Below are 22547 nucleotides of genomic sequence, written 5' to 3'. Positions count from 1 at the left end.
AGCTGATCACCGAGTGTGCCTGGGGTTAGGCACTTATCCTGGTGCTCGGAGAGCACTTGTCACCTGTAGAGCTGGTGTTACAGAATCAAATAATTTTTGTTTTCTTATCTCTGCTTCATAGTTTGAGATATTGAAGCATAGAAGGCTGAGGTCATTTCCTCAAATATTTTAAATAAGGAACAGAATAGAAACTGTAAGGTTTTTTTGGTTCTTTATCCTGTCTGACCGTTTGATCGCTTGTTGAAAGGAAAAAAATACCCTCGATAGTCTCCCATTCAGCAGCGAGTTGCTGGTTGTTTTCCACAGGTGAGGGGGCTGGGGGTTGCAAATATTAAGTGCTTTGATGCACCCATTGAAGACTTTCCTGGCAGAAAAGAGTGCTTTAAAAACGCGGTGGTGAAACCAATTCCAGTGAGGAATGTGGCCCTCCCGTGGAAGTTGAGTGGACAGCTCCAAGCTGAAGTTGAAGAATTCACTTAGAAAGTTCAAGAGTGACATCTTTGCCTTGGGTTCTATAGGAAACCTGAGGAATAGTTGACTGGCTCAAAACAGCCAGGTGGGAAATGGTGGGGGAACAGGGCCTGTAAGCCCTGAAGTGCCAGAGCATAGAAGATAGAAGGACAGCAGCACGTGTGCCAAGCACACTCCACTGCCAGGGGTTTGTTTAGAAGCTGCTGAGACAATGCTGGATCCTTGGGGTGGTGACCATCTACCTTTCTCTCTCCATTTGCTTTCTCTTTCTCTCTCTGGTGTTCTTCTCATACCTTCTTCTCAAAATATGTTGTAAGCTGGACCAAAAAATTTCCAGTGTCTTCTTGTGCCTGGAGAAGTTAAAGTTTGCTAAGCTAAAGTTTGGGAGGTGCCTTATTTTGTCTGGATGTTTTAAAATTTGCCAAGTACCTTATTTTACTTGAATGTTCTAAACCTTGCAAGTAAAAGTTACTGAGTCTCATGAGAATTTGGTTGTTTTTCCCATGCACTGCCCAGGGTATATCCCACTACCTTCCCCTGAACCTGTCAAGCAGGCTGGGGCATTACAGGATTGTAACCAGTTTCTAAGAAAAATAATCTTTTATTAGAAAACAAAAAAAGGAAAATTCATCCAAAAGAAATTACTTTCCAAAAGACAGATTGAGATTAAACTACCAGTGCAATGATATGATTTAATATAACCAGTAACTTCTGCTCCTGTGTAGTTTGCTGAGAATGAAGAAGCCTTTTTAACTTCTTACTGTTGGGTTTTTTTTTTTCCGATTGCCGCTTTCACAGTGTGTGTCTGTGAAATTTCCAAAAGAAATTTCAGCAGGCTTTCTCAGTGAGATTTACCAGGTTCAAGAGGGTAATTCGGCTCTCTCTGTTAACTTTGATACTCAAGATGGGCTCAGAAAGATAAAGCTGCTAACATGATTTTATGTGACTATTCAATAGTGTATGTTTGGATCACAGAGGTTCTATACAGTCTTACTAAGATGGCAAACAACTACATTAAAAAAAAGTAACATAACATACTAGCTGAAGGAATTTGTTATTACATCTTCAAGACCATTCTTTTTCTTTGCTTTCAGGGAGTTCTATAAGGAACTTTTCCGTTGTCATCTGTTGTCGGTTTGACAGCCTCTAAAGATCTCTAATGATAGCAGTCACAGTCTTCTGTCAGGGAGAGCATGAGCTGACATAACTGGAGCTGTAGTTTAAGCCTGCTGCATCTGTGGAAAGATGCACCTTTAGAAGGCGATAGAGAGGAAGGCCAATTTGCCTGTCATTAAGAAGTTCAGTTTGTGGTGAGGTTGAACTGTTGTTAAAATGTTGCTGGAAGCACATGACATAAAGATGGTGTAGTAGAAGATAGTATTGACTAGCCAAGCACATTTTATAAATGGAAAAAAGAAAAAAGATAGGAAATAAACATTAGGAGACAGCAGGTATTCAGGTCTCATAGTCTGCATGATACTGGTGAGGAACGTGGCAATGTTGTTCAGTTTAAGTGAAGCACAAGATGTAGTTCTGGAGTCTCAGGGAAAGCAGTAGAGGGAGATACAACCTTAGGTATACAAAGTTTGGGAAAAGCGTTGTACTTTCTATTTAGATGTTTTCCAGATTGCTGTTGGATTATAGCCTGTTACAGGCTGTTTTTCATAGAACAACTCTTCCCCTTCTGGTATACCCCAAATTTGTTTGTGGATTCTGCTCTCTATCTCTCCCAATGGCATCTGAATATAGTCCTTGAACATACTAGTTACTCTTTACGTGGACTAATGCAGTATTTCTGTCTATCTAAGAGTTCTGCTTTGTTGTGTTTATTTTTCCTTTTTTGGTGTATCTAAAGCCGAACCAGAATTTTTTTAATCTGAAACTTGAAGTATAAAATTCTGCACACCAGGTTCATGTTTCTCACAGTAGCTGCATGTTGTCTGAGTGGGTTATGGCAAAGCATGAAGAAGGAAGAGCAGAAATTGGGGATTTTTGAGAAGAAACCAACAGATATGAGCAGGATGATAGGCACAGCATAAGCAAAAACACCCAAAGGTTCTATTAATGACAGAGCAGCTAATCCCCATGAGGATGTAGGTTGTGGGTGTGTATTGCAAAGCCAGGGGGAGGTAAGGCAGATAAACAATGGTACCTGTGTGACTTTATTTTGTGCTAATGGAATCTGGTTACCAAAAGTTCATAGCATCTTTGGCAGAAGTAGGGAGATTTTTAAGACAGGCTTTTATTTAAAAACATTGCTAGATGTTTTACCACCACGTACATTCTTAGTAGAGTGGCCCTTTGTTAGATTATTTTTTCCAAGGGCCAACTGTTGGTGAAGCTAAATTGAATGTGAGAAATCATATTTCTTTCTAGCCTAATTGATAATATGCCTATAAAACCCAGACAGGTTTTTGGGCACATGGGCTTCTTTGGATCTTCCTCTGGATTGTAAATAGAGCAGTAGTTTTCAAGCAGACATAATCGTGGAGTTTGATCTTCACTGTGACTTAGCAGTAGGAATGAGCTGATGAATACTGCCAGTTGCTTTTAGTGGTGTAATTTTGCTTAATACTGAATAGGAGGTGAATTGAAAACCTGTGATGAATTGCATTGCACTTTCACTGAAATTACGGACATCTAGGGAGCTTTCATCCCTGCTTCCTAATGTTTCAGTAGTTCTGTTGACACTGCTTTATGGTTAGCTATCTATTAGAACTTATGTCTTCTCTCTCAAATTCTCTGTGTGTAAACTGCTTTTAATATGTTCTCCCTGTTATTTCTAGAGTGACAATTTCGAGATGTCAGATGGTCCAAGAATCTCGTTCAATGCAATTGATTCTGCTCTTTCTTCTTTGAAAAACTGCCAGTCCTACATCAACTCTGGAATGGATGTGGCTACTCAGGTTGCCCTTGACCTTGTGGAAAGTTTCAGTAAGTATATTCTCTTGTATTGTGTCCTGAATCTGACAGATGAGTCCTAGACCTATGTATTTTGACTTAGTTACTTTTAATATCTGTCTTTATTATAGGAGCTGTAGCTCTTCTGGCTTGGCCAGGGTGTTTTCATTACAATCGTGTGCCTGTTTGGCCAAACTTAGAAATACACCCTGAGAGAAGCAGGCCACAAACCACCCCTTCCCTACCAGGTTCGGGAAAAATTGAATTTTCCTCGAAGGAAAGTGAAAGAGATAAGAACTATTTAGTTAACAAACACACAGGAAAAGAATAATAATACTAAATAATGCAATCTCTTGCTGTGGAGAGAAAAACCTGGGAAAATTTCAGAGTCCGTCCGTAGTCTCTCTCTCCCCCTCCTTGGAGCTGGGACGGGGTGGTGGGCCCCCCTCCAGGGCCAAGGCCTTGGTGGAAATTCCTCCTGATGTATTCTGATGTTGAAACAGTCCAGCAGAGAGAAAAGGAAAAAAAAACCGAAGTCCCAGGAAAACAAAAGTTCAACTCTCCGGAGGAAAAGGAGCTGGAAAAAAACTGGCTGAAAGCTGGCTGGAAAGCAAGCAGGCTGCTTCCCCACCCTCTCTCTGCAGAAGCAGACAGGTTTTATCTCTGTGTACTCAGAACATGAAAACAAACTGCTTTGAAAAAGTGCACTTTTCTCTCTCCCCTCTCAGGCTCAGTTTAAAGGCATAGAAAGGCATATATACTAATTTCTGGGGATAGTGCAGTGATAGGGAATACAACATCAAGTCACCCCAAGACAAATCATTTCACTTAAAGATTTCATTTAAATGATAAATTCAGTGAAAGCGTAAATACCAGAAAAACACTGTCCCTGCTTTTGTAGCACCCAAGACTAATTGTCTTCCAGTGGTTGTTACTCCACAGCTTTGTAGAAACTTTAACGTTGCTGAATGAGATGGAGAAGGCCCCTTAAGTGGGTGAATAAAATGAGTTTTCATTCTTACGCTCCTTCTTTGTGTGTGTTTTATTTGACATTTAGGGCAAAATGTATTAAAATAGTGCTAAGGATTTTGAATACAAAGCTTGAGACACCTGTTAGGGGATGCAGTTTTTAAATGCTGTCTGTCTTGAAAATCAGGCCTTTTTTTGGGGTGCTTCAGTTTGGGCATTTACAAGGTGGGGTACTTCAAATCTGTAATTACTGCCAACAGTCTTGTCATTGCTATTTCACAGTAAAAGGGGCACGGCAAAAGACACTGCACTTTTCAAAGACCAGCATTAGCTGGCTCATTTCCCATCACATCTTAGATCTGTGATAGGGTTTTCACTAGGAAAAAATAAAAATTTTAAAGCTCCAAACCCCAATAATTTTAATAAAGAGCAGAGGGTGGAGAACAAGAATCTTCTGAAAGAAAAGCTCAGCTGTTCATTATAAATCTTGCATTCACCTAAGCCTAGGATTATGTACAATGAAGATGAATGTTTTTCTCATTGTCTAGTGTGATAGCTCTCTCTCCTTTGACCTTTTTGTCCATACTGCTCTCAGAGACAATTGACATGTCATTTCTAGCAGGTAGAGGAAATGGAAAGCTCATCTGAGCAGTCAGCTGGGGATTCCCTTTGACATAAAACTTGTGTAACCAGTTCCATTTCCCCTCTGCTTTAGCAGTCACCATCTCTCCTACTTTGTCATAAGCAATGCATGGAAATACATTGAATATATTGAATTCTTTCATCCCCAAGACCACAGAAATTAATTATTTATACAAAAATTAAAAGCTTTTATTAATTTCACTTTTCCTGGAAGCTCCTGTTGCATTCCTATTGGGAATCTAAAGCCACCTAAGCTCAACTGTGCAGGTTTGCAGGTGTAAGTCTATGCCTTGTACTCCTAGGAAATGTCTCTTCCTAATTTACATGCTTCTGACACATTAGTCTTTAATTAGAAGCTTGAAATTATTTTTTTCATTTAACTCAGTAACCAAAAGGACCATTTTTGCATTCTATCCTGAGAGGAGGAGATTACTCCTGATTAAATACCTGGTTACAGTTAAGTTACATCATGTGACTGGAAAACAGCTCTTACCTAGACCATAACACGTTTTATTTTAGCAGAGGCAACTTTCCTGTGGAATCATGGTTATAAAATTATTAAGCATGATCTATTATCATAGTCCATCCCATTGCTCTACAGAGAAGGTATTCCAGATTTGAAGTATTTGTAGGTCATACTTCTTTGGTCTGGTGTTCCAGAATTATGTTTTTACTTACAACAGTTGTCTTCTTTACTCCTACACCTTTCCTTGCAGATGTATGTACTTGGAATGAACAAATAGTAAAGGTCGTCACATTTACAAGGTTTGGTTTTCATTCCCCTGACTACTCTGCTTGGACTTCAAGTTCTTGTGTTCCTTACAGAATGCCATCAGGAGAGATGCTGGGTTTCTGTGGCATGACATGCTTTGCTAAACTCTCAGTGTTCTAGAATTATTATCATCTGGTCTGCTGGACTTGACTGTTCAGCTCTTACCTCCAGCTCATATGTGGCAATTTCTGTTTCTAGAGCTATTGCTCATCTGTCCTACTTTGCCTTCATGTTCTGAGGCAAAATACTAATTTAATTTTGAGACAGCATTAGATAATATATTTCTGTGTTCTTCCTGTCTCATTTGCAATTTTCTTTAATTTCCTTTGCGAAATCTAACTGTCCAGCTTCTGACAGGTTTCATTGCCAGGCTTTGTGGAAGCAAGGAATTCTGTTTCAACTGTTTATTTTATTTTATGAGCACTTTTTCTGTGGATGTATTTTGTTCCTTTAGTGTTTCATATTGGACTATGCTGTTTTTTGTGAATAGTAACAAAATTTTTCATAGCAAGTACATGAGAAAAATTACATTTGCTTCTTAAGATAAATGACTGAAAAGACAACAAAGTTAGTTCAGTGAGTGATTTTTTCTCTCTTAATTCCTATTCTCCACAAACCAAATTCGAAAAACATTTACTGTTAAGTGTATTTATTAAATGTTTATTTTGTTCTACTCCTGTGTAGATTTATGAAAAGAAATTACTTGTGTTAAATATTTGGGTCAGGCATTGCTCATATATGAACTTGTACAATCTTTAGAAAAATAAGGCTATTTATTATTAATAAGGCTATTGTTATTAATAGCTAACTGTGTGCAGAATAATTTTAATGTACCTGATCCTGAAAACCTTTTATTTTTTAAGGGATTTTGTTGATGTCCATGAAGTAAAATTGTTGATTAAGATCTCCCTGTCAATTGAGAACCTGGTGACTTTTAGCATTGAACACTGTTGTTGTGAGCATGTGCTGGCAAAGAGACAAAATTTTAAAGGATCCTGTAAGTGGTTAAGGATCTGTATCTAGAGGTGAAAATTAGTTTCAGCAAACTGAATGTGAAGGGGAAACAGCCAATTTAAAAACTCATTTTATTTAATGAGTGAAAAGCAAAGATAAATCTTTTGTCCTCAGTCTTTCTGCTGATTATCTTTTAGAAACTGACATTGTCTAACGGTTGTATTTTTCTCTTATTTAAAGTACACTGTTGCTGTATAGAAGCATTTTGAAAAGTTACTATATAAATAAATGATGTAAGCAAAAAACCAGACTGTGCAGTTGATTTCATATGTCCTGTCTATGCTCAAAATACTCTTGGATGTTCTGTGACCCAGCCTAGTAAAATACTGAAGGAAAAGACATGCTGATATTCATCAGTGGCCCACAACCTTCTGAGGGTCTGTGTATTTTAAAGCTAAAGTGTGTGCCTATATCCTTTGCTGGATTGGAGTCCTAATAGATTTAAGAATATGAAGATGACACTGTTCAAAATCAGTTATAATGCAAGTAAAATCATCTCAGTTCTACTATAATTTGCATCTTCCTAAATCTTGCCTCATTCTGTTTTTGAGCTTTAGTAGTGTGGTTGCAGAACGAGAATTCATTAAGTCACTTGTCACAAGTACTTGTTTGGCAACTTCTCTGAATTGTAATGCTCTGAGTATTGAACTTTAAGCCCCATGTTGACACCTTTGCACACAGAGGAACAGCTGTTTGCACTTCTAATTCAACTTCTCTTGGTTGCTGAACTGTCTTTACTTAACTACTTGAAGTAGTTCTATAGAGTTAGAAAGCACTGATGGACATCTGTGTCAAATACTTGAATGATAAGTTTTATTCTCTGTTTTTGGAATTAGTGAAACCTGCAATGCAGTGTTGACTGATGTGCTGATTATGGTACAAATATGCTGGCCCAGGATAGATCTGGTGTATCCATGACAGACATCCATTCCCAGCTTTGCTCAGAGTTTTTGGATGTAAATTTGGTCAGCTCACTGAGGATGCCAGTTTCAGGTGACTCTTCATGAGAAAGCAGCAGAACTTTCTCAAGAATACGGGATTGTAAAGTATGGAGAGCTGTGGATATTGGAATGAAGAAATCTAACTCAGGGTTATCTCCAGGCTTCCAGTCAGCAGCTGCTCTTTAGATGGGGTGTTGCTTTTGTAGGGGCTGGACCCCAAACTGGGAGGATTGTCCAGTACAAATGGGAAATAACTGGGAGGTCTGGAGAGTATGCTAACTACAGACAAGATAAGAATTTCTTAGCATAAAACTTTTGAAAAGCGTTTTAAAGAGTGAACAGCTAGAGTTTTGTCTAATTAGCTGGATGGGTTTTCTAGTAGAAAGCAAGATGCTTCCTTGATGTCTGGGACTTTCTTCAGCCACACATCACATTCCCACTATGAAGTGTAGAGGCCCTAAGGTGTGGAGTAGCTGTTTGGGAAGCAGTTACTGCAGGTGAATTATAATCTTGCTTGAGGAAAAAGAAAAGAGCTACTTTTTCTTCAAAAACATGCTGAAAATGTCATGGTCATCTGTTGCCCGTGGCTGTTTGCCATGTGTATGTATCAGTGATCTTCCTGTAGCACTATCAGGATCTGCTTGAGAATTCCTCCTCTCTTCTTAACATCCTTTGAAGGGTTTTGCTGCTCACCAGTATGTACAGAACATGCTCAGGGGTCTTAAAAGTGTTAGTGATATGATTCTTTGGCATGTTCCCCAGATTAAGTTAAGAGTTACAGCTCTGGCTTTTCTTTCTTGTCTGCTCATTGCATAACCTGCTCCTTCCGCCAGTAGAGTTTACCTCAGTTCTGTCTGCTTATCCCATTTGTGTGTTCCCCTTGTCCCAGGGCTGCCTCTGCACTTTTCTTCATGTGTACATTGCATCTCAGATGTGCAATGTCCTCCTTTTCTGACTACTTTTTCATCTCCAGATGGATTGAGATCCACTTGTGTCATCATGCCTGTTCAATACTAGCTAAACAGTCATTGGTAATGTAGGATCTTTCCATGTAGATTTAACCCTGTGGGATTACCCACATTACTTTGATTTATCTCACTGCTCACTTAGAATGGTTTTAACAAGAACAGCTCTAAATGTTGCTGAGGGTTGTTGACATAGGAAGAAGTGTGGAACATACAGACATGGTCGTTAGCCTTGTTTTATGAAATTATTGCCAGCCTTTTGATAGACAGTTGGATGAGTTTATATGGAATATCCACTATTCTTTGCAGCGACTTTCTAAACCCATTGCAGCAGCCTAAAACAGTCCCTCTTGAAGATTCTAAGTTTGTTCATCCTTGAGAGAGGGACCCGTTCCATGATAGTTTCTCTGTCATTGACCTAAAACTTCTACTTGGAATGGTATAAACTCCAGTGTAAAAATGGACTCTGTGGCTGTGTTTGAATATCAAATGATTTGGTTAATTTGTTTTCTTTGTTCTTTTTTTTTTTTCTAACTTATTTTTCCTTGGAAATTCAAATGCAGGATTCCTGCAGTATCGTACCATGAATCTTGACACTGGCAAAGTTCTTGTGCATGAAATGACTATGATGTGATTATTTTGGAATCCAGAAATTAACCTGCTGACACCTGTGCTTCTAAAATGTTTACGGTCTCTTAGTTTCCATGGTGTTAGAGATCACTGTGCTTCATAAAAATAATCCAAACGTAAGGTACTTGTCCTGAGAACAGGCTGTAGCATCTAGGCTGGAATGACACTTTGCAACTTGCTTGAGGAAAAGGTGTGAGCATGAAGGTCCTCTGACTGATGAAATGAGCAGGATAAACTTTGCCTTGCTGCTCTGTTCTTGTCCAGTCAAGATAAGCCATGTCAAGATATTTTCTTGCACATCTTGCCTTCCATCTTATATGAATGATGTTTTGGTCAACTCTCCACCTCACAGTGGCTTCGTAATGGTCAAAGCTGTGGCCTGTGTTGCAGGGACTCTTCATGAGAAATCAGACCTTGGTTTTCACTTTTAAGTCCATATTACCTGTGAAGGTGCTAGTGAGAAGAAAGTAGCAAACAGTTTTATATGCACTGCAGGAATACAGGTTTTTTCTTATTGGAGAACCTAAGTGTAGATTTTCTTTTTCTGTTTTCTTGTTGGAGAATGTAAGTGTAGAATGTCAAGGTCCATCCTGGAGATAAATGACTTTTCACTGACAGTTGCTATACAGAAATGTTTTCTTGTTATGAGAAGGTACTGTAGAAAATGAAGAGAGGCCAATGATGCATGAAGTTCATCCTTCTGTGCTGACCTCTGTGAGATGCTTCCTGTGAAGCTGCAAGAATTTCCTCATGATACCATGCTGTTCACAGAGGAAGTTTTATTCTAACCCCAGGTTTTTCTCTGCCTGAAGCTGTTTGTTCACTGGTCTGATTTGTTGCTACACCAATGTCTGTGATGATAATTGGTGACATGCACTAACTCAATGTAGGCACCAAAATTACATCTTTCTTCTTGGGGAAGTTCTTTTCCTGTTGTCTAAAGTAAGCTTGTATTTTGTGGTATGGGAAATAAAATGTTCCAGATTCCTTTTCTCAAAATTACTAATTTTGCTTTCCTTTAAATCCCTCGCTTAAGATTAATCATTTTAGGAAAGATGTGCTTTTAATCTTGACTTATCCTTCTCTTCTGTTGTGCTGTGCTTCTTGTATTGTTTTACATGTATTCACCCTTTCAACTAACAATGAGAAAGATATGTTTTCTTGAAGTAGGTAGATATATGATGTAATACTTGCAGTATTTGTTCAAGTAATTTTATTCTTTGAAACAAGAAAGACTGGTTGAGTTCTTGTGAAATGCTTTTCTGAAAACAAAAAAGTTACATTTTTTTGCACTATGCTCTGCAGTCAGTATAAAAATTTTGAGAGGAGAGGGTTGGATTAATTTTTTGTTCTACCTCTCTTTACTTACAGTGTTTGTATCCAGCACTGATGAGCCTGTTGCTGGAATACACTGATTGGTTCTGGAAGCTGTTCTTTAAAGAAGCTGTCCAAAAAAGGAGAATTTGGAAATGTGCCTTGTTTCAAAATCTGGAAAAATATTACTTGTAATGAAAGACTTGTGTTCTTTTATATTTATCCAAAACCACTCTGACTGTAGTCTGTAATCTTACAAAGTGGGAAGAAACAAATATGTAGTGTTGTTACTCTTTCCTAGCTGTAATTTTGCCTGCAAGAACACTGTGCAGTGAGGGGAAAGCAGCTACATTAAGCTGTAAAAAGCCATATTAAGCAGCTATATTATTATATTAAGCAGCATGCTTCTGTTCTGATGGCTCTTTTTCAGTTTGGGTGCTCATTAAGCTGAGTGCGTCCAAGTATGTTTGTTCTCAACTTTAGCAGTTCGAAGGAAAGAGAAACCCTTTAGGTGGCAGCAGAGGCTTTCCTTTTTCTTTCACCTGCTGTGGCGCTTTGGAAGTCACTCGTAGAATGGATATACAGGTGTTGGTGTCATATCACTGTACTCTTACATGTAGTGACGATAAAGTATAAATGAAGGATTGAGATTAATAGAAAGAGAATTTGTATTATCAGATCAATACAGATCATTGCATTTATACATTTATTCTTGAATATGTGAATATGGTATGTTGCAGTTGAACTAGAGAGTATCATACATAGTGAAATCCAGGCTTGATTTAAACCTTAGCTTGCTGAATAGCTGTCCTTAGTGTGTTCTCATGGAAATGTATTGACAGCATGCGCCTGAGCAGAAGGTCAGAGCTGAACAGTCCTGGGCTTTGTCTAAACACTTATGAGTGCTCAGATGAAAACTGCACAGTTTTATTTTACAGATTTTGGTAGGTGGTATTTACACAGTGTCTGATGTCAAATACATGCATATGTATGTGTGAATATTTATTCAATTTTCTTATGTATTTTTCTAAGGTCATTGTGAGTCAGAGAGATTTGCGGTCGCCTGGTGGGTTACCTCATGTGCCCGTAGTTACTATAAATTTCTCTGTCCTAGACCTCATAAAATCTCAGTAGTCTTCAAAATAGATCATAAGCGGGATTTAAATGCTGTGTAGACCTTTTTGGAGACCCTCTGTGTGCTAGTGATAACCTTGAGAGAATGAGTGAGCTTACAGCTGTAAGTTATAGGCTTGAAATTGCTGGGTGAGGTTCTTTGGCCTCTGCTATGCATGAGATCAGAATAGAATGATCCTGATGGTCTGTTCCAGCTTAGAAATACTATGAAGTACTGCAGAGGTCTTGTGTGGGCTCTTTAGCACAAAGATAAATCAACCTCTTTGAAGAAAAGCCAAAGAGGAATATTTTATCTGAGTAATTTACTGTATGAAAATATTCTCTGTAGTATATAAATCTGTCATTTTCTTATCATCGTATTTCTGCTACAGAAATGTGGCAATAAGAAAATACCACTAACTCCTGCTTAAATGTAGATGCATACAGTATATATAGAAAGTAGTGTGGGCTTTGAAGAACCCACTCTGAAGACTTCAATTTTTATCAATTTAAGTAGATAGGTTTTTAGCTCTCAGTGATCTAATTGTGTGCCTAAATAACTGGGAAGAGGAAACCACAAAAGTAGAAAAAACTCTGGGGTTGGCAGCATTCAGAAAGATTAAGAATATAAAGCAATTGTATTTCTTGTTTTGATTCTTCCTACTAGGAAAAGATTTATCTGGGTCAAAAGTAAGCATTGTGCTGACATGTTCTCAGTGTCTGGTCAAAACATGAAAGAAGCCCTTAATGTAGACGTGATCATTCTGAAACTTCTTCCAGATCCTTACCAATAGATACAGGACACTTTTTAAATTCATTTTTTTTCCTTTCTTTTCCTGTCCCTTTTCTCATCTCTTCAAGAATTCAAGAACTTTTTACTAGTTTTTACCTTTTTTTTTTTTGATGCTCAAGTAACTTTTTTTTGTAAGTGAACATAGAATTAATTACTAGAGGCTTTTTAATACTTTCAGATAAAAAAAACCCCAAACCAACTCTGACTCATATCCAGGTTTTATGACATGTCTTATGAAATGTACAGCAATGTTATATAGCTCTGACGCTCCATTGAGGAACGAAGATTGTAATATGTACTGATTAAATTCCAGGAATTTAAAGTTGAATGTTTGCTTTATCAGTCAGAATTGTGTGCAAGACTTTTGTGTTCCTTACTGACACTGAGAGCTATGAAAAATACTATCCTTCGGCGGATAGGCAACAGTTGGTGGTCTGAACTGGAGCTTTAAAACATTTTTAATTATGATTTTCATAGATTATTTTGTTTCCCTTCTCATTTTCTTTCCCATTTTTTCAGAAGAAGAACAAGGAACACATAATAGCATTATATGAATGAGATAAAACAACTGAGGTGCTCTTGAGTCTAATTTTTCTGAGTCCTCAAGGCTGGGACTAACTGTGCTTTCAAACTGGCATCACCCTGTGGCCTTGAAGAAGTCACTGGAGTTCACAAAACACGTTTCCTTTCTATAAAAAAAGGCGTCAGGAGTGTTTTGGGATGATGTATGAATATCTCAAACTCCCGTGTAGTTATTCACTTTTGGTTTTGCTTATGTCATCTGTACCTGGGGAAATTATGTTACAAGAATCTAAAATAATGCGAATTGTCTGTAATGGTGGTAGGTGATTGGAAAAAGTAGCAGATAGGTAGCTAGGAAAAAAATGTGTACAGGGGAAATAAAAGGCAGCAGAAGATACCATGGCAAAGATATCGTCCTTGCCTTTTGTGAATTGACAAATAGGAAGTATCACAACTGTAGGTGTGATCCCACAATTACAGGTGATATGAAATGGTTTGAACCACTAAAGTACACACAGGGCACTAAAGGAGGATTTGCACTTAGATGAAGTTTATGAGTGGATCCACAACCATGTCTACAGGAGGGTAGTCTGGTGTTTATTAGTGGGATAATACTATGGGAAGAGAGAAAGTTTTACACTGATTCAAAAAAAGTGCTACCAGAACTACTTACGGAAAGAAAATTCACAGTGAAACCCACAGTTCAGCAATAGGTCCACTGAAGAATCCATCCTATCTCTGAATAAACTGTTCAACCTTGTGTTTTCTTTCTTGTTTCAGTTTTCAGGCACTGGATCTTACATTTGTATTTGATAATCAAAGAGCCCAGTATGTTCAGAAATATTCAAGATGGTAGTGGTAGATCATGAACAAGTCCCCTTTAGCATCTTTTAACTTCACAAGTTGATCTACTTTAGTCAGTCTGGGTGTAAGTCCCAGTTTCCAGGCATGATTAATTTGTGTTGCTCGCTCTTTGAATTACTGAGAGAGCTTATTGAAGTAAAATGCAATTAGCAGGATTTAGTCTCATGCTTGTTTTGTTTAGAGTCTTTGCCTGAATTATACACTATGTGCCATTAAAGATAGGGATGCATCTGCAAAATTGTCAGCATACAGTCAGCCCCTTCTTAAAACAAACTAAAAACCAGAACAATCCCTGTACCCTCATAGACATTGAACAAGGGTCTGACATTACTGGTGAGCATCATACAGCACATTTTATGTAGGGCATGTAGTAACCAAGTAATTGCTGTTGCTCACACTGCCCAGCCACCCTCAGGCAGTGTTTATGTTAGGTTAGTTCCCAAACTGTGCAGTACACAGCAGTTACTACTTATGACTGGGGAACTTAAGCCCTTTTTTGTTATTGTTGTTTCAGTTTGTGTTTTTTTTCTTGCTTATGGACCTTTATGCCAATAAAAGAAAACCAACAGCTATGAGTCTGTTAGAGCTGCTATTACATAAAAGGATGGGAGAAAGTAAGAGGTGACCCCCAAAGACTGTAATCATTGGGAAGATAGCACTTGGATATAGAGAAAGAATCAAAAAGTAGACTAGCAAGTGCTCAGGAAAAAAAAGTGGGAATGGGGGAACTGGATGAGAAGGAAGACTAAAGGGAGAGGAGCAAGTGGTAAAGAAATGTGTAATGAAGGACAAGGAAAAATAAGAAATAAGAAAGCCACAGCAACAGGATTAAGCAGGACAGTATGCTGATCATTCTCTAGATGGCGAAAGAAACTTGAATGCCTTCCTAGTGGTGTTTCCATGTAAGCAACTTCTGTTGTTGCCACAAAGGTGTTACCTTTTACAAAGGGGAAGAGTAGTTTGGCATATAAATGGAAGGAGGAGTGGTCCATGTGGATGAAAATGAGAAGATAGATGTGGTCATTCCGATTAGTCCCATGCTAGAGTTGTTCAGCATACGAATGTGAACCTTTTGCCTTTTTGACACTATGAACATATACTATAGAGTGCTCTGAAATATGCATGTGCAGTAGGGCTCAATAGAAGGTGACAATCTCAAACTGCTCTCTAAATTACATGTAATGAACTTTCCTATTAAAAAGGCTTAACAAAAGGAGCCAGCTGGCTTAAGGAGAAGGTGGCAGATGAAAAGAACACAATTCAAAGAAGTGTTCACGCATTAAGGAAGTAATTTTAACAGGCTTTCCCCAGACTGTAAGTGGGAATGGAATTATACATTGCATGTAAATGTCAAGTGACAATAATATCTTCTGAGTTAAATCAACCTTGCAACCTCTTCCCTATTTTTCTTTAGATGAATAAAGTTTAACTTGTGATTTCCTTACTAATCATCTTAGTAAGCAGTGGGTGAGTAGACTCTTTACTGCATGGGTAGATTAATGTGACATTTTCACAAGACTTCATTTTTTGAAGTTCATTACTTGCGGGTGTGGATCTAATTCACAGCTGTTTTTGAGAGAATTAGGTATGCCATAACTCATTCAAATTATGTATTTTCTTGGTATTTTTAGATTTTATCCATGCTTTGTTAAAGGTATGTAGTCTGGCCTCATGTCTCAAGGTAATCAAGACTTCTCCACTGAATATACTTTTGTGTACAGACTTGGCGCAATCACTTTTTTAGAAAAACAGATTTTAAATTGAAAAAATTCAAGAGCATATCAGTATAAAGGAGAGAAAATTCTCTCAACTAGTGTGTGTTAGCCATACAAATCTCAAGCATAGTCCTGTGGTTCTGAATTTAATTTATTTTAATAACACAATGACTGAGAGCTGTCATATTTTACCAGTTCTGTTTAAGTATGGAACAGAGGCAGCCTTTTACTTCTTATCTAGTTACAGAACATTTCCACATTCATTTTCAGTTTATATTCCTGTTTTTTTCAAAACTACCCCTTGAGAAGCCACGAGGCCCCTCAAAGCTCCTTCTTTCCTACTATGGACAAAGATAACAGCATTATCTAAAAAACACGCTGAGAGACCATCATCTGAGGTGTACTGTAAGCCGTCAAACAAATTCCTGTTTCCTCTCAAAATCATAAATATTTGTGTGTGTATGAGAGACCCAGGCAATACAGACTTGCATGGCTTTTTTTGGACAGAGATGTTCATTTTCCACATGATAATAAAGTAGCAGCTCCTTGTAATAGGACAAATTTTTTGTATGAATTTTGTGGGAAATGAAATTTCAGCAATGGAAAGATTTAGCTCTGTCAGTTACCAGCATTCAAGCAGCAGAATGAATGCCACATACCAGCAATTCGGGCCAAAAAGAGGAGATCTGCCAATTCACAGAAGAGGTTTTATGCAAAGGAAGCCTGCTAGAGGCAGAAAAAAATGCTGGTTTTCATTACACTTAAAGTTTGTGTGCAGTCTTTGCCTTTGCCTAGTCTGTGTAAAGAGGATTATGTGGGTTGTTTTTTTTTGTGTTGGGGTTTTGGGGTTTTTTTGCTCATTTTGAGGAATTATGGGCTCTGAAAGCCCTAACTTTAGTACTGTGGCATGGTTGGCACTTCAAGTGTCATATTAATATGTGATTCATGCTGAATTGGATGTTTCGCATGGGGAACATCACCTGACCTTTGCTTGCATGAGACACTGGTTTTATAGATTGCTTTAGTTTAACCTTGGTTGTGTTCTGTCTGTTAGTTCTCTTCAGCAGAAACTGGAGAATATCCAAAGCACATGGAAGTATCTGCGTTCTCAAAAATTAAGTTTGGAGATGATACTCGTATCAATTTCTAGTAACCTTCACATTTCTGAGAATCTGACAGAATCTGATCAGACTGTTTCTGATTTTACAACTTCAACCTTTCTATTGTCAGCTGTATATTATGAATCTGATTTGTCTTTTGTTTATTCCTTTATGTATTGGTCAGCTCTGTTTTAAGAGACTTCACTACTTTGTTCACAGTGGTGTAAAATGTGGAGTTGCCTGCCAGCCAGATTTGTCTCAAAAGCTGCCTATAAAACTGGATTGTTTTCCCACCCTGAGCTTGCTGCTCAGCTGCAATACAGCCAATGCCCCAGCTGGTTAGCAAAAGAACAGCCATGCTCTGTCTGGGGCTACTGGTAACCTTCTCTAAATTCTGAAGGCAGGGATGCCAAGGGTTTTTTTTTAGTCAGGAATGCAAAGGGTTGTAGAAGCAGAAGTATCAGAACTTAGATTGGGAGGCTGTGTGGGTTCAGAGAAAAAAAAAATGTTTTAAGCACCTAATCAAAATACTGGGCATTTAAAAACTAGACATATTTTGGCATTTTTCCTCCCCCATCTGTTTCATTTTGGGTTGGTAATGTTAACGTTTGAGTGCTTGATGAGTGTTTGTTTGTGTCTGCATGAAGCTGTTGCAGTTGGTTGCAGAAACTTAGCTTGGATTCTGTGGGGTTTTTGTGTGTGTGAATGTGACTATGACCACTGAACTGTGCTGAAATAAGACAGTGATGGATTGTCTTGGAGTGAGGGGATTGTCCTGGTCTTACCTTCCTGTTTGATATGTGTTGTGTTGCTTTCCCTTGTACTAGAGCTCATGCACACTGCAGTCTGCTCATGGGGCTTTGTGTGCGCTGCACCTGCAGAGAGCAGGTCACTCAGCTCTGGTGGGCACTTTGGTGGTCACTCAGCTTTGCTGAGCACTTTGTGCACAGTAACAGGACTGACCTGTGAGGGACTGAGGGTGAGACCTGTGCACGATCCAGCCCTCAGCTGCTTTCGGAGGCCACTGTCCCATGCTCTGTCCCAGGTCATGGCCCCGCGTCTGCCTAGGACAGTGCTGATGCACCATGTGGCTCCTGTTTCCTGTGGTGCCACAAGTCCAGTTTGTGCAGTTTTCAGCTCAGAAGTAGCTTCACCAGACTCAGATATTATACTAGCTTGAGCCCAGAACCAAGACAGCTACATTTACTGAAACATTACAGTGACTAAATAAGCTGTGATGAGGGCTTGTTAGCTCTGAGCTAGGCTGCCTCCACATTGGGACAGAGAAGTAATGTTTCTGAGAATTTTGATGGTCTTGGGTGAAAAGGGCTTATTTTCGTATCTTACTGATACTTTTTTTTCTGAAAAGTCTTTCCAACCCATTTCCTGTTTCCCCTAAATGGAGGAAATTCTAAGTAATTACTGCATTTAGTTTAATGAAGGTACTCTTTGAATGAGCTTCTCTGAGATAAGAAATATAATTGGTTCATTAACACAAGCAAAGTTTTTCTTGTGAAAAACCTGATGATATTATTTATTTCTGGCTCATAACAATCATGCCTTTTATTAGAGACAGACTTGCACTTCACACCAAAATACTTATTTTTCACCTGTCAGTGCAATTTAAAATATGAGAAGAATTGGTTTTTTGGCAAGAGAAAGCATTAATACAGTTGACTTGTAAATAAAAACTGCATGGATTATCTCTGTAGAACTCATAATGTGCCAGTAGAGGTCTTGAGTAGTACAGAAGAAATTGTGATTTAAAAAGATCTAACAAGTTAGAAATGAACTTGTTGGAATAAAAAAAAATATATATTTTGCTGATATTCATTTCCAGAGGAATCATAGATAAAGCAGCCTGTGAGTCTTTTATAAAACGGTAAAGACCCATTAAAAGTCTTGAAATAAAATTCTTCATTTTAAATATCAGTTTTACTAAGTATTCTGAGAGATCAAAGAGTACCAATTACAAGACCTTAACAAATACTTCCCTGTTCCTTGTAAGGGAAAATATTTCAAGAAAATTTTTCCCTAATTCCAGTGTTACCTTAGCAAGTCCTGAGAGGATGAATTGGGTAGAAGAACAGCACTAAACCCCTTATTTTTAAATATTCCCAGCCCTCCCATCTCTCCTTCTGAGTAAGGCAAGGACAGCAGCAGCTTGGGGCACTGAACCAGGCTCTATTGTGTGGTGCAGATGTGTCCATGCCTCCAGAGGCATGAAACATTTTGTTAGTCATAGGAAAATCCTTTTCCATTAAAATTAGTAGTAAATAGCAAATGTTGTTTTCAGCCTTAATTTCATCATATGTTGAAATCCACTGGGAAGAGCAGGATATGTGTGTGTGTGTGTGTGTGTGTGTATATGCATGTATGTATTATATATATTATATATTAGATATATATATATTTTAGGAAAACATGGGGGAGGTTTGCTGTTTATTTTATGAGAGATTGCTGAGATTTCTCTAAGAAGATATTGTATGCCTTGTGCTTACTTTGAAAATACACAGGTGTGGTTCTTTTACCTTTTTCTTGGCAAATAAGTTGATTTAGGAAGTTTTCCCCCCCATTTCCACCCTGCTGCAGTTTGCTACCCCCTTAATTGTACTGGTACAACCATTTGAATACCTGCACTTCAGATTCCATTACTGGAATAGCATAGGTTTGGGTTTGGAGGACATACTGCTATTTTTAGCTTGAATTGTTTCATTAATCCAATTTATAGTATGACCCTATGAAAGGCTATATTATCCTGGCTGGTGAGCGGCAGAGGACGAACATAAGAGGAACAGCAGGGATGAGTGCCTAGGGAAATGACCTGTGAAACTCACTTTGTTGCCAAAGAAAATGTACACAAACCTCAGCCTTGGTGTTTTCTTGCTGCTTGTCTGACGGCATAACTTTTGTTTCTGTTCTTGAGCTTGTGGATATAGTGTGGAGGAATGCAGATGTACTCATTTGCTGAAGAGAGAACTGTAGTTCTGGATGGATATCACAGTAATGCCAGGAAACTGATGTAGAATTATGATAGTGCAGAGCTTAAGTTGCTGCTCAAAACTGTTTCGTCTTGTGAATGCTTTATCCTCCTTTCAGTGCTTCTGCTTACCAGTTATATTGTCTTTGTTAACTTTAAATTAGTCTTTCTGTAAAATTAACTAGGCATTTATTGGCTAAAAAAAGATTAACCTCACCATGAGCTTGGAATTTAGTAAGGAGAAAAGAGGTGCTGGTCAAGTGCTGGTCTCTTTTGTCTGAAGGGAGGGAAGTAGTCTGGGAATTGTACAGGCCTTAGTGTGTAGTCAAGCAAAAGACCATTTTTGCCTTAGAGTTTGGTCAAGCAAAAGTTCAGATTTGTTTGGGAACTTGTGTGTGTACTACTGCCTGTCTTCATGTCTTGGTGCTGCATCAGTCATCAAGTATAGAGCTTACAATAGCAAAAAATATGTAGATATATATAAAAACTATTTTTCTGTTTCATAGCAAAGTATGTTTACTGCTATGAGAGATATAGTTTATGTCTTTGTATTATTTGTGTGCCTCTGCCTAAATTAAACCATCACTATTTGTGTTGAATAATATTTTACTTTGGATTTTATACAGCAAAGCAAGTCAGCACATGTTGGAATGTTTTGCTAAATCAAATTCTGTGTGAGAACCCTGCTTATTTCATTAGCTCAGTATAGTGTCAGTTGGTGTTCAGAGATAATGCTGTTCTTTACATTGCAGTCTGATTGGGTACTGTGGCCGATATACCTGGTCTCGTAGATCCTTGCTACTGCTCTCATGTCTAAACTGGGATCATTATAGCTTTTTAGCCTTCTCCTGGTTGTCTGGAGAAAAATAAGTACTGTAAGGAAGTTGCTTTCAAAAGCACTGTTTGCCTTGTTCTGCTGGCGATGGAGTTTAGGGGAGTTTCACGTTGAGCAAAAGTGTCATGGTTATTATAGAATAATACAGCTATTTTCAAAAGTGGTTAGTAATGCTGGGTGCCTCAGTTTCCCTGTCCCCACTCTGAGATGACTGTTTTCAGAATGTGTGCAACACCCACTTGCTGGAAAGGCTGGCCCCTCGAGATGTTTCAAACTGGGCACTCAGCAACTGAGATGTTTCAAGGTGGGTGTTCAGACCATGCATGGTCCATTTCTATTGAAATTCTGACTCTCTACAATATAATGTACTTGGGTTTCTCTTCCATGGGATTGGCAGGAGCCTCCTGGGCCACTGACTCTCATCTGTTCCTATTTTAGACAGTCATAGCCTACAGGGAAATGGTTTGTAATACAAGACAAGAGTTTTTTCATCAGGCATAGTTTGTAATCTAACAGACACTCTTGGCTCAACTGACTGAAAAAAAAAAAAACGAAGCAGAGAGAAACGGATAATTGAAGTTTTTTTTTCCCATTACTTGCTGGATAAATTGAATGTTTAAATCCAGACTGAAAAGCACAGCCCATTCTTTTCCAAAATAAAACCTCAGAAGACTTTATTCAGGTACGGGAAAATGCTTGATCTAAATTCGAGTATTGCAGTTTAATTCGCAGTTTCTTAACAGAAGCCCAATAGAAGTTAAGATGAAACTTTAAATGTCGTTCACAAGTGATAGGTCTGGTGCAGCCTGTGTTCTTCTGTTCTGGTCTTTCCTTTACAAGTACTCCTAGTCCTGCCTCACCTGCTCCTCTCAATTTTGCTCCTTCTACTCAGATTTTTTCCGTGGTAGAATACTGGAAACTCTCCTTCTTTGCTTGAGAGAACTTGAGCTTGAACTCACTTTTCACCATCTTCCAGAAAAATGGCTTTCAGGTGAGGTTGTTGAATACTGAAGAATGTCATGGAAACCCAGAATGGCTGAGGCTATAAGGGACCTCTGGGGGTCATCTTACCCAACCCCTTGCTCAAGCCAGGCCACTCACCTCGTAGGTTTCTCTTTCTGTCATTCATGTAATTTAATTTAGTGAGACACACCTCCACTTCACTGGAGTCTGGTATCTAGGTGAAAGTATTGGTCTCTAAAATCATTCATGCATGCTCAATCTCTAACTCTGTGTGCATGAAAACATTCTATGCAAAAAAGAGTGGCTTCATTAGGGGACAGCAAGAGAAATATGGCTTCAAATACTCTACGGCCCAGTTAAGGCATTTCCTGAGAAGGTGGAGGTTTCATTATGAGTAGCCTCAGCAGTAAGTAGCTTCTGACTGTTACATGGAGGGAAATTTTGCGATTACTGCCCCAAATTCCCCTTTACTCCACCAATTGCCATTCCCTGTGTGGTTGTTGCCCCTCTTATCAGCAGTAATTTTTCTTCTCTTATTAATTGCAGTGGTTAGTTCCCTATCCAGACAGCTCCATGGAGATATTTTGGGCATTCTGCTTTCATCCATTTCTCTATGTGAAGACACCTGCATTCAGGAGATGAATTTGATTTTCTCCAGTTTTTTGCTGTTCCTTTGTATGGCTTCTCATTTCTTTTAGTTTAGAATTTTCTGGATTAGCATTCTGCTCTTTCTGCAGTCTAATAGATAAAATATGTTGGAGGTCAGGGAAATGACATTTAAAAAGAGCTCTTTGAAGAGAGTTTTCTGAGTAGCTGCCCATGTATCTACAGGAGAAAAAGTGACTGTGTACCCTCAGTGCTTCAGAAGCAATCAGTGTCCTGTTTAGGTACCTCTTGGTCTCTGTAGTCTGGAGTGCTGTGGCAGGCTTCACTCCTGTCTAGACAGACAGGGAAAATGAGACAGTGCTCTCCTACGTAGGTCTGTATCCTCTCACTTCTGAGCATCACTACTGTCGTCTCCAAGTGTGTTGTGAATCTGTTCT

At 38.6% G+C, this 22547-nt stretch overlaps 2 protein-coding genes across 2 annotated transcripts in view; one reads left to right on the top strand and one right to left on the bottom strand.

Annotated features, from left to right (window-relative positions):
- The window catches only part of KIAA0196 (KIAA0196 ortholog), a 32788-nt gene extending 25336 nt beyond the window's left edge, over positions 1-7452 (bottom strand). Inside the window, exon 1 of the mRNA XM_008642604.2 lies at positions 7439-7452. The gene's annotated coding sequence lies outside the window, so the exon portion shown is untranslated. The remainder of the gene's footprint in view (positions 1-7438) is intronic.
- The window catches only part of NSMCE2 (NSE2/MMS21 homolog, SMC5-SMC6 complex SUMO ligase), a 128161-nt gene continuing 108841 nt past the window's right edge, over positions 3228-22547 (top strand). Inside the window, exon 1 of the mRNA XM_008642603.2 lies at positions 3228-3405. Coding sequence (XP_008640825.1) covers positions 3273-3405 — 133 coding nt within the window. The 5' untranslated portion in view covers positions 3228-3272. The remainder of the gene's footprint in view (positions 3406-22547) is intronic.

The sequence above is a fragment of the Corvus brachyrhynchos genome, unplaced genomic scaffold, assembly GCF_000691975.1.
Source record: "Corvus brachyrhynchos isolate BGI_N302 unplaced genomic scaffold, ASM69197v1 scaffold28, whole genome shotgun sequence".
Taxonomy (NCBI): Eukaryota; Metazoa; Chordata; class Aves; order Passeriformes; family Corvidae; genus Corvus; species Corvus brachyrhynchos.
Note: the sequence above shows the minus strand (reverse complement) of the source record. Positions and strands in the feature narration are given on the sequence as shown.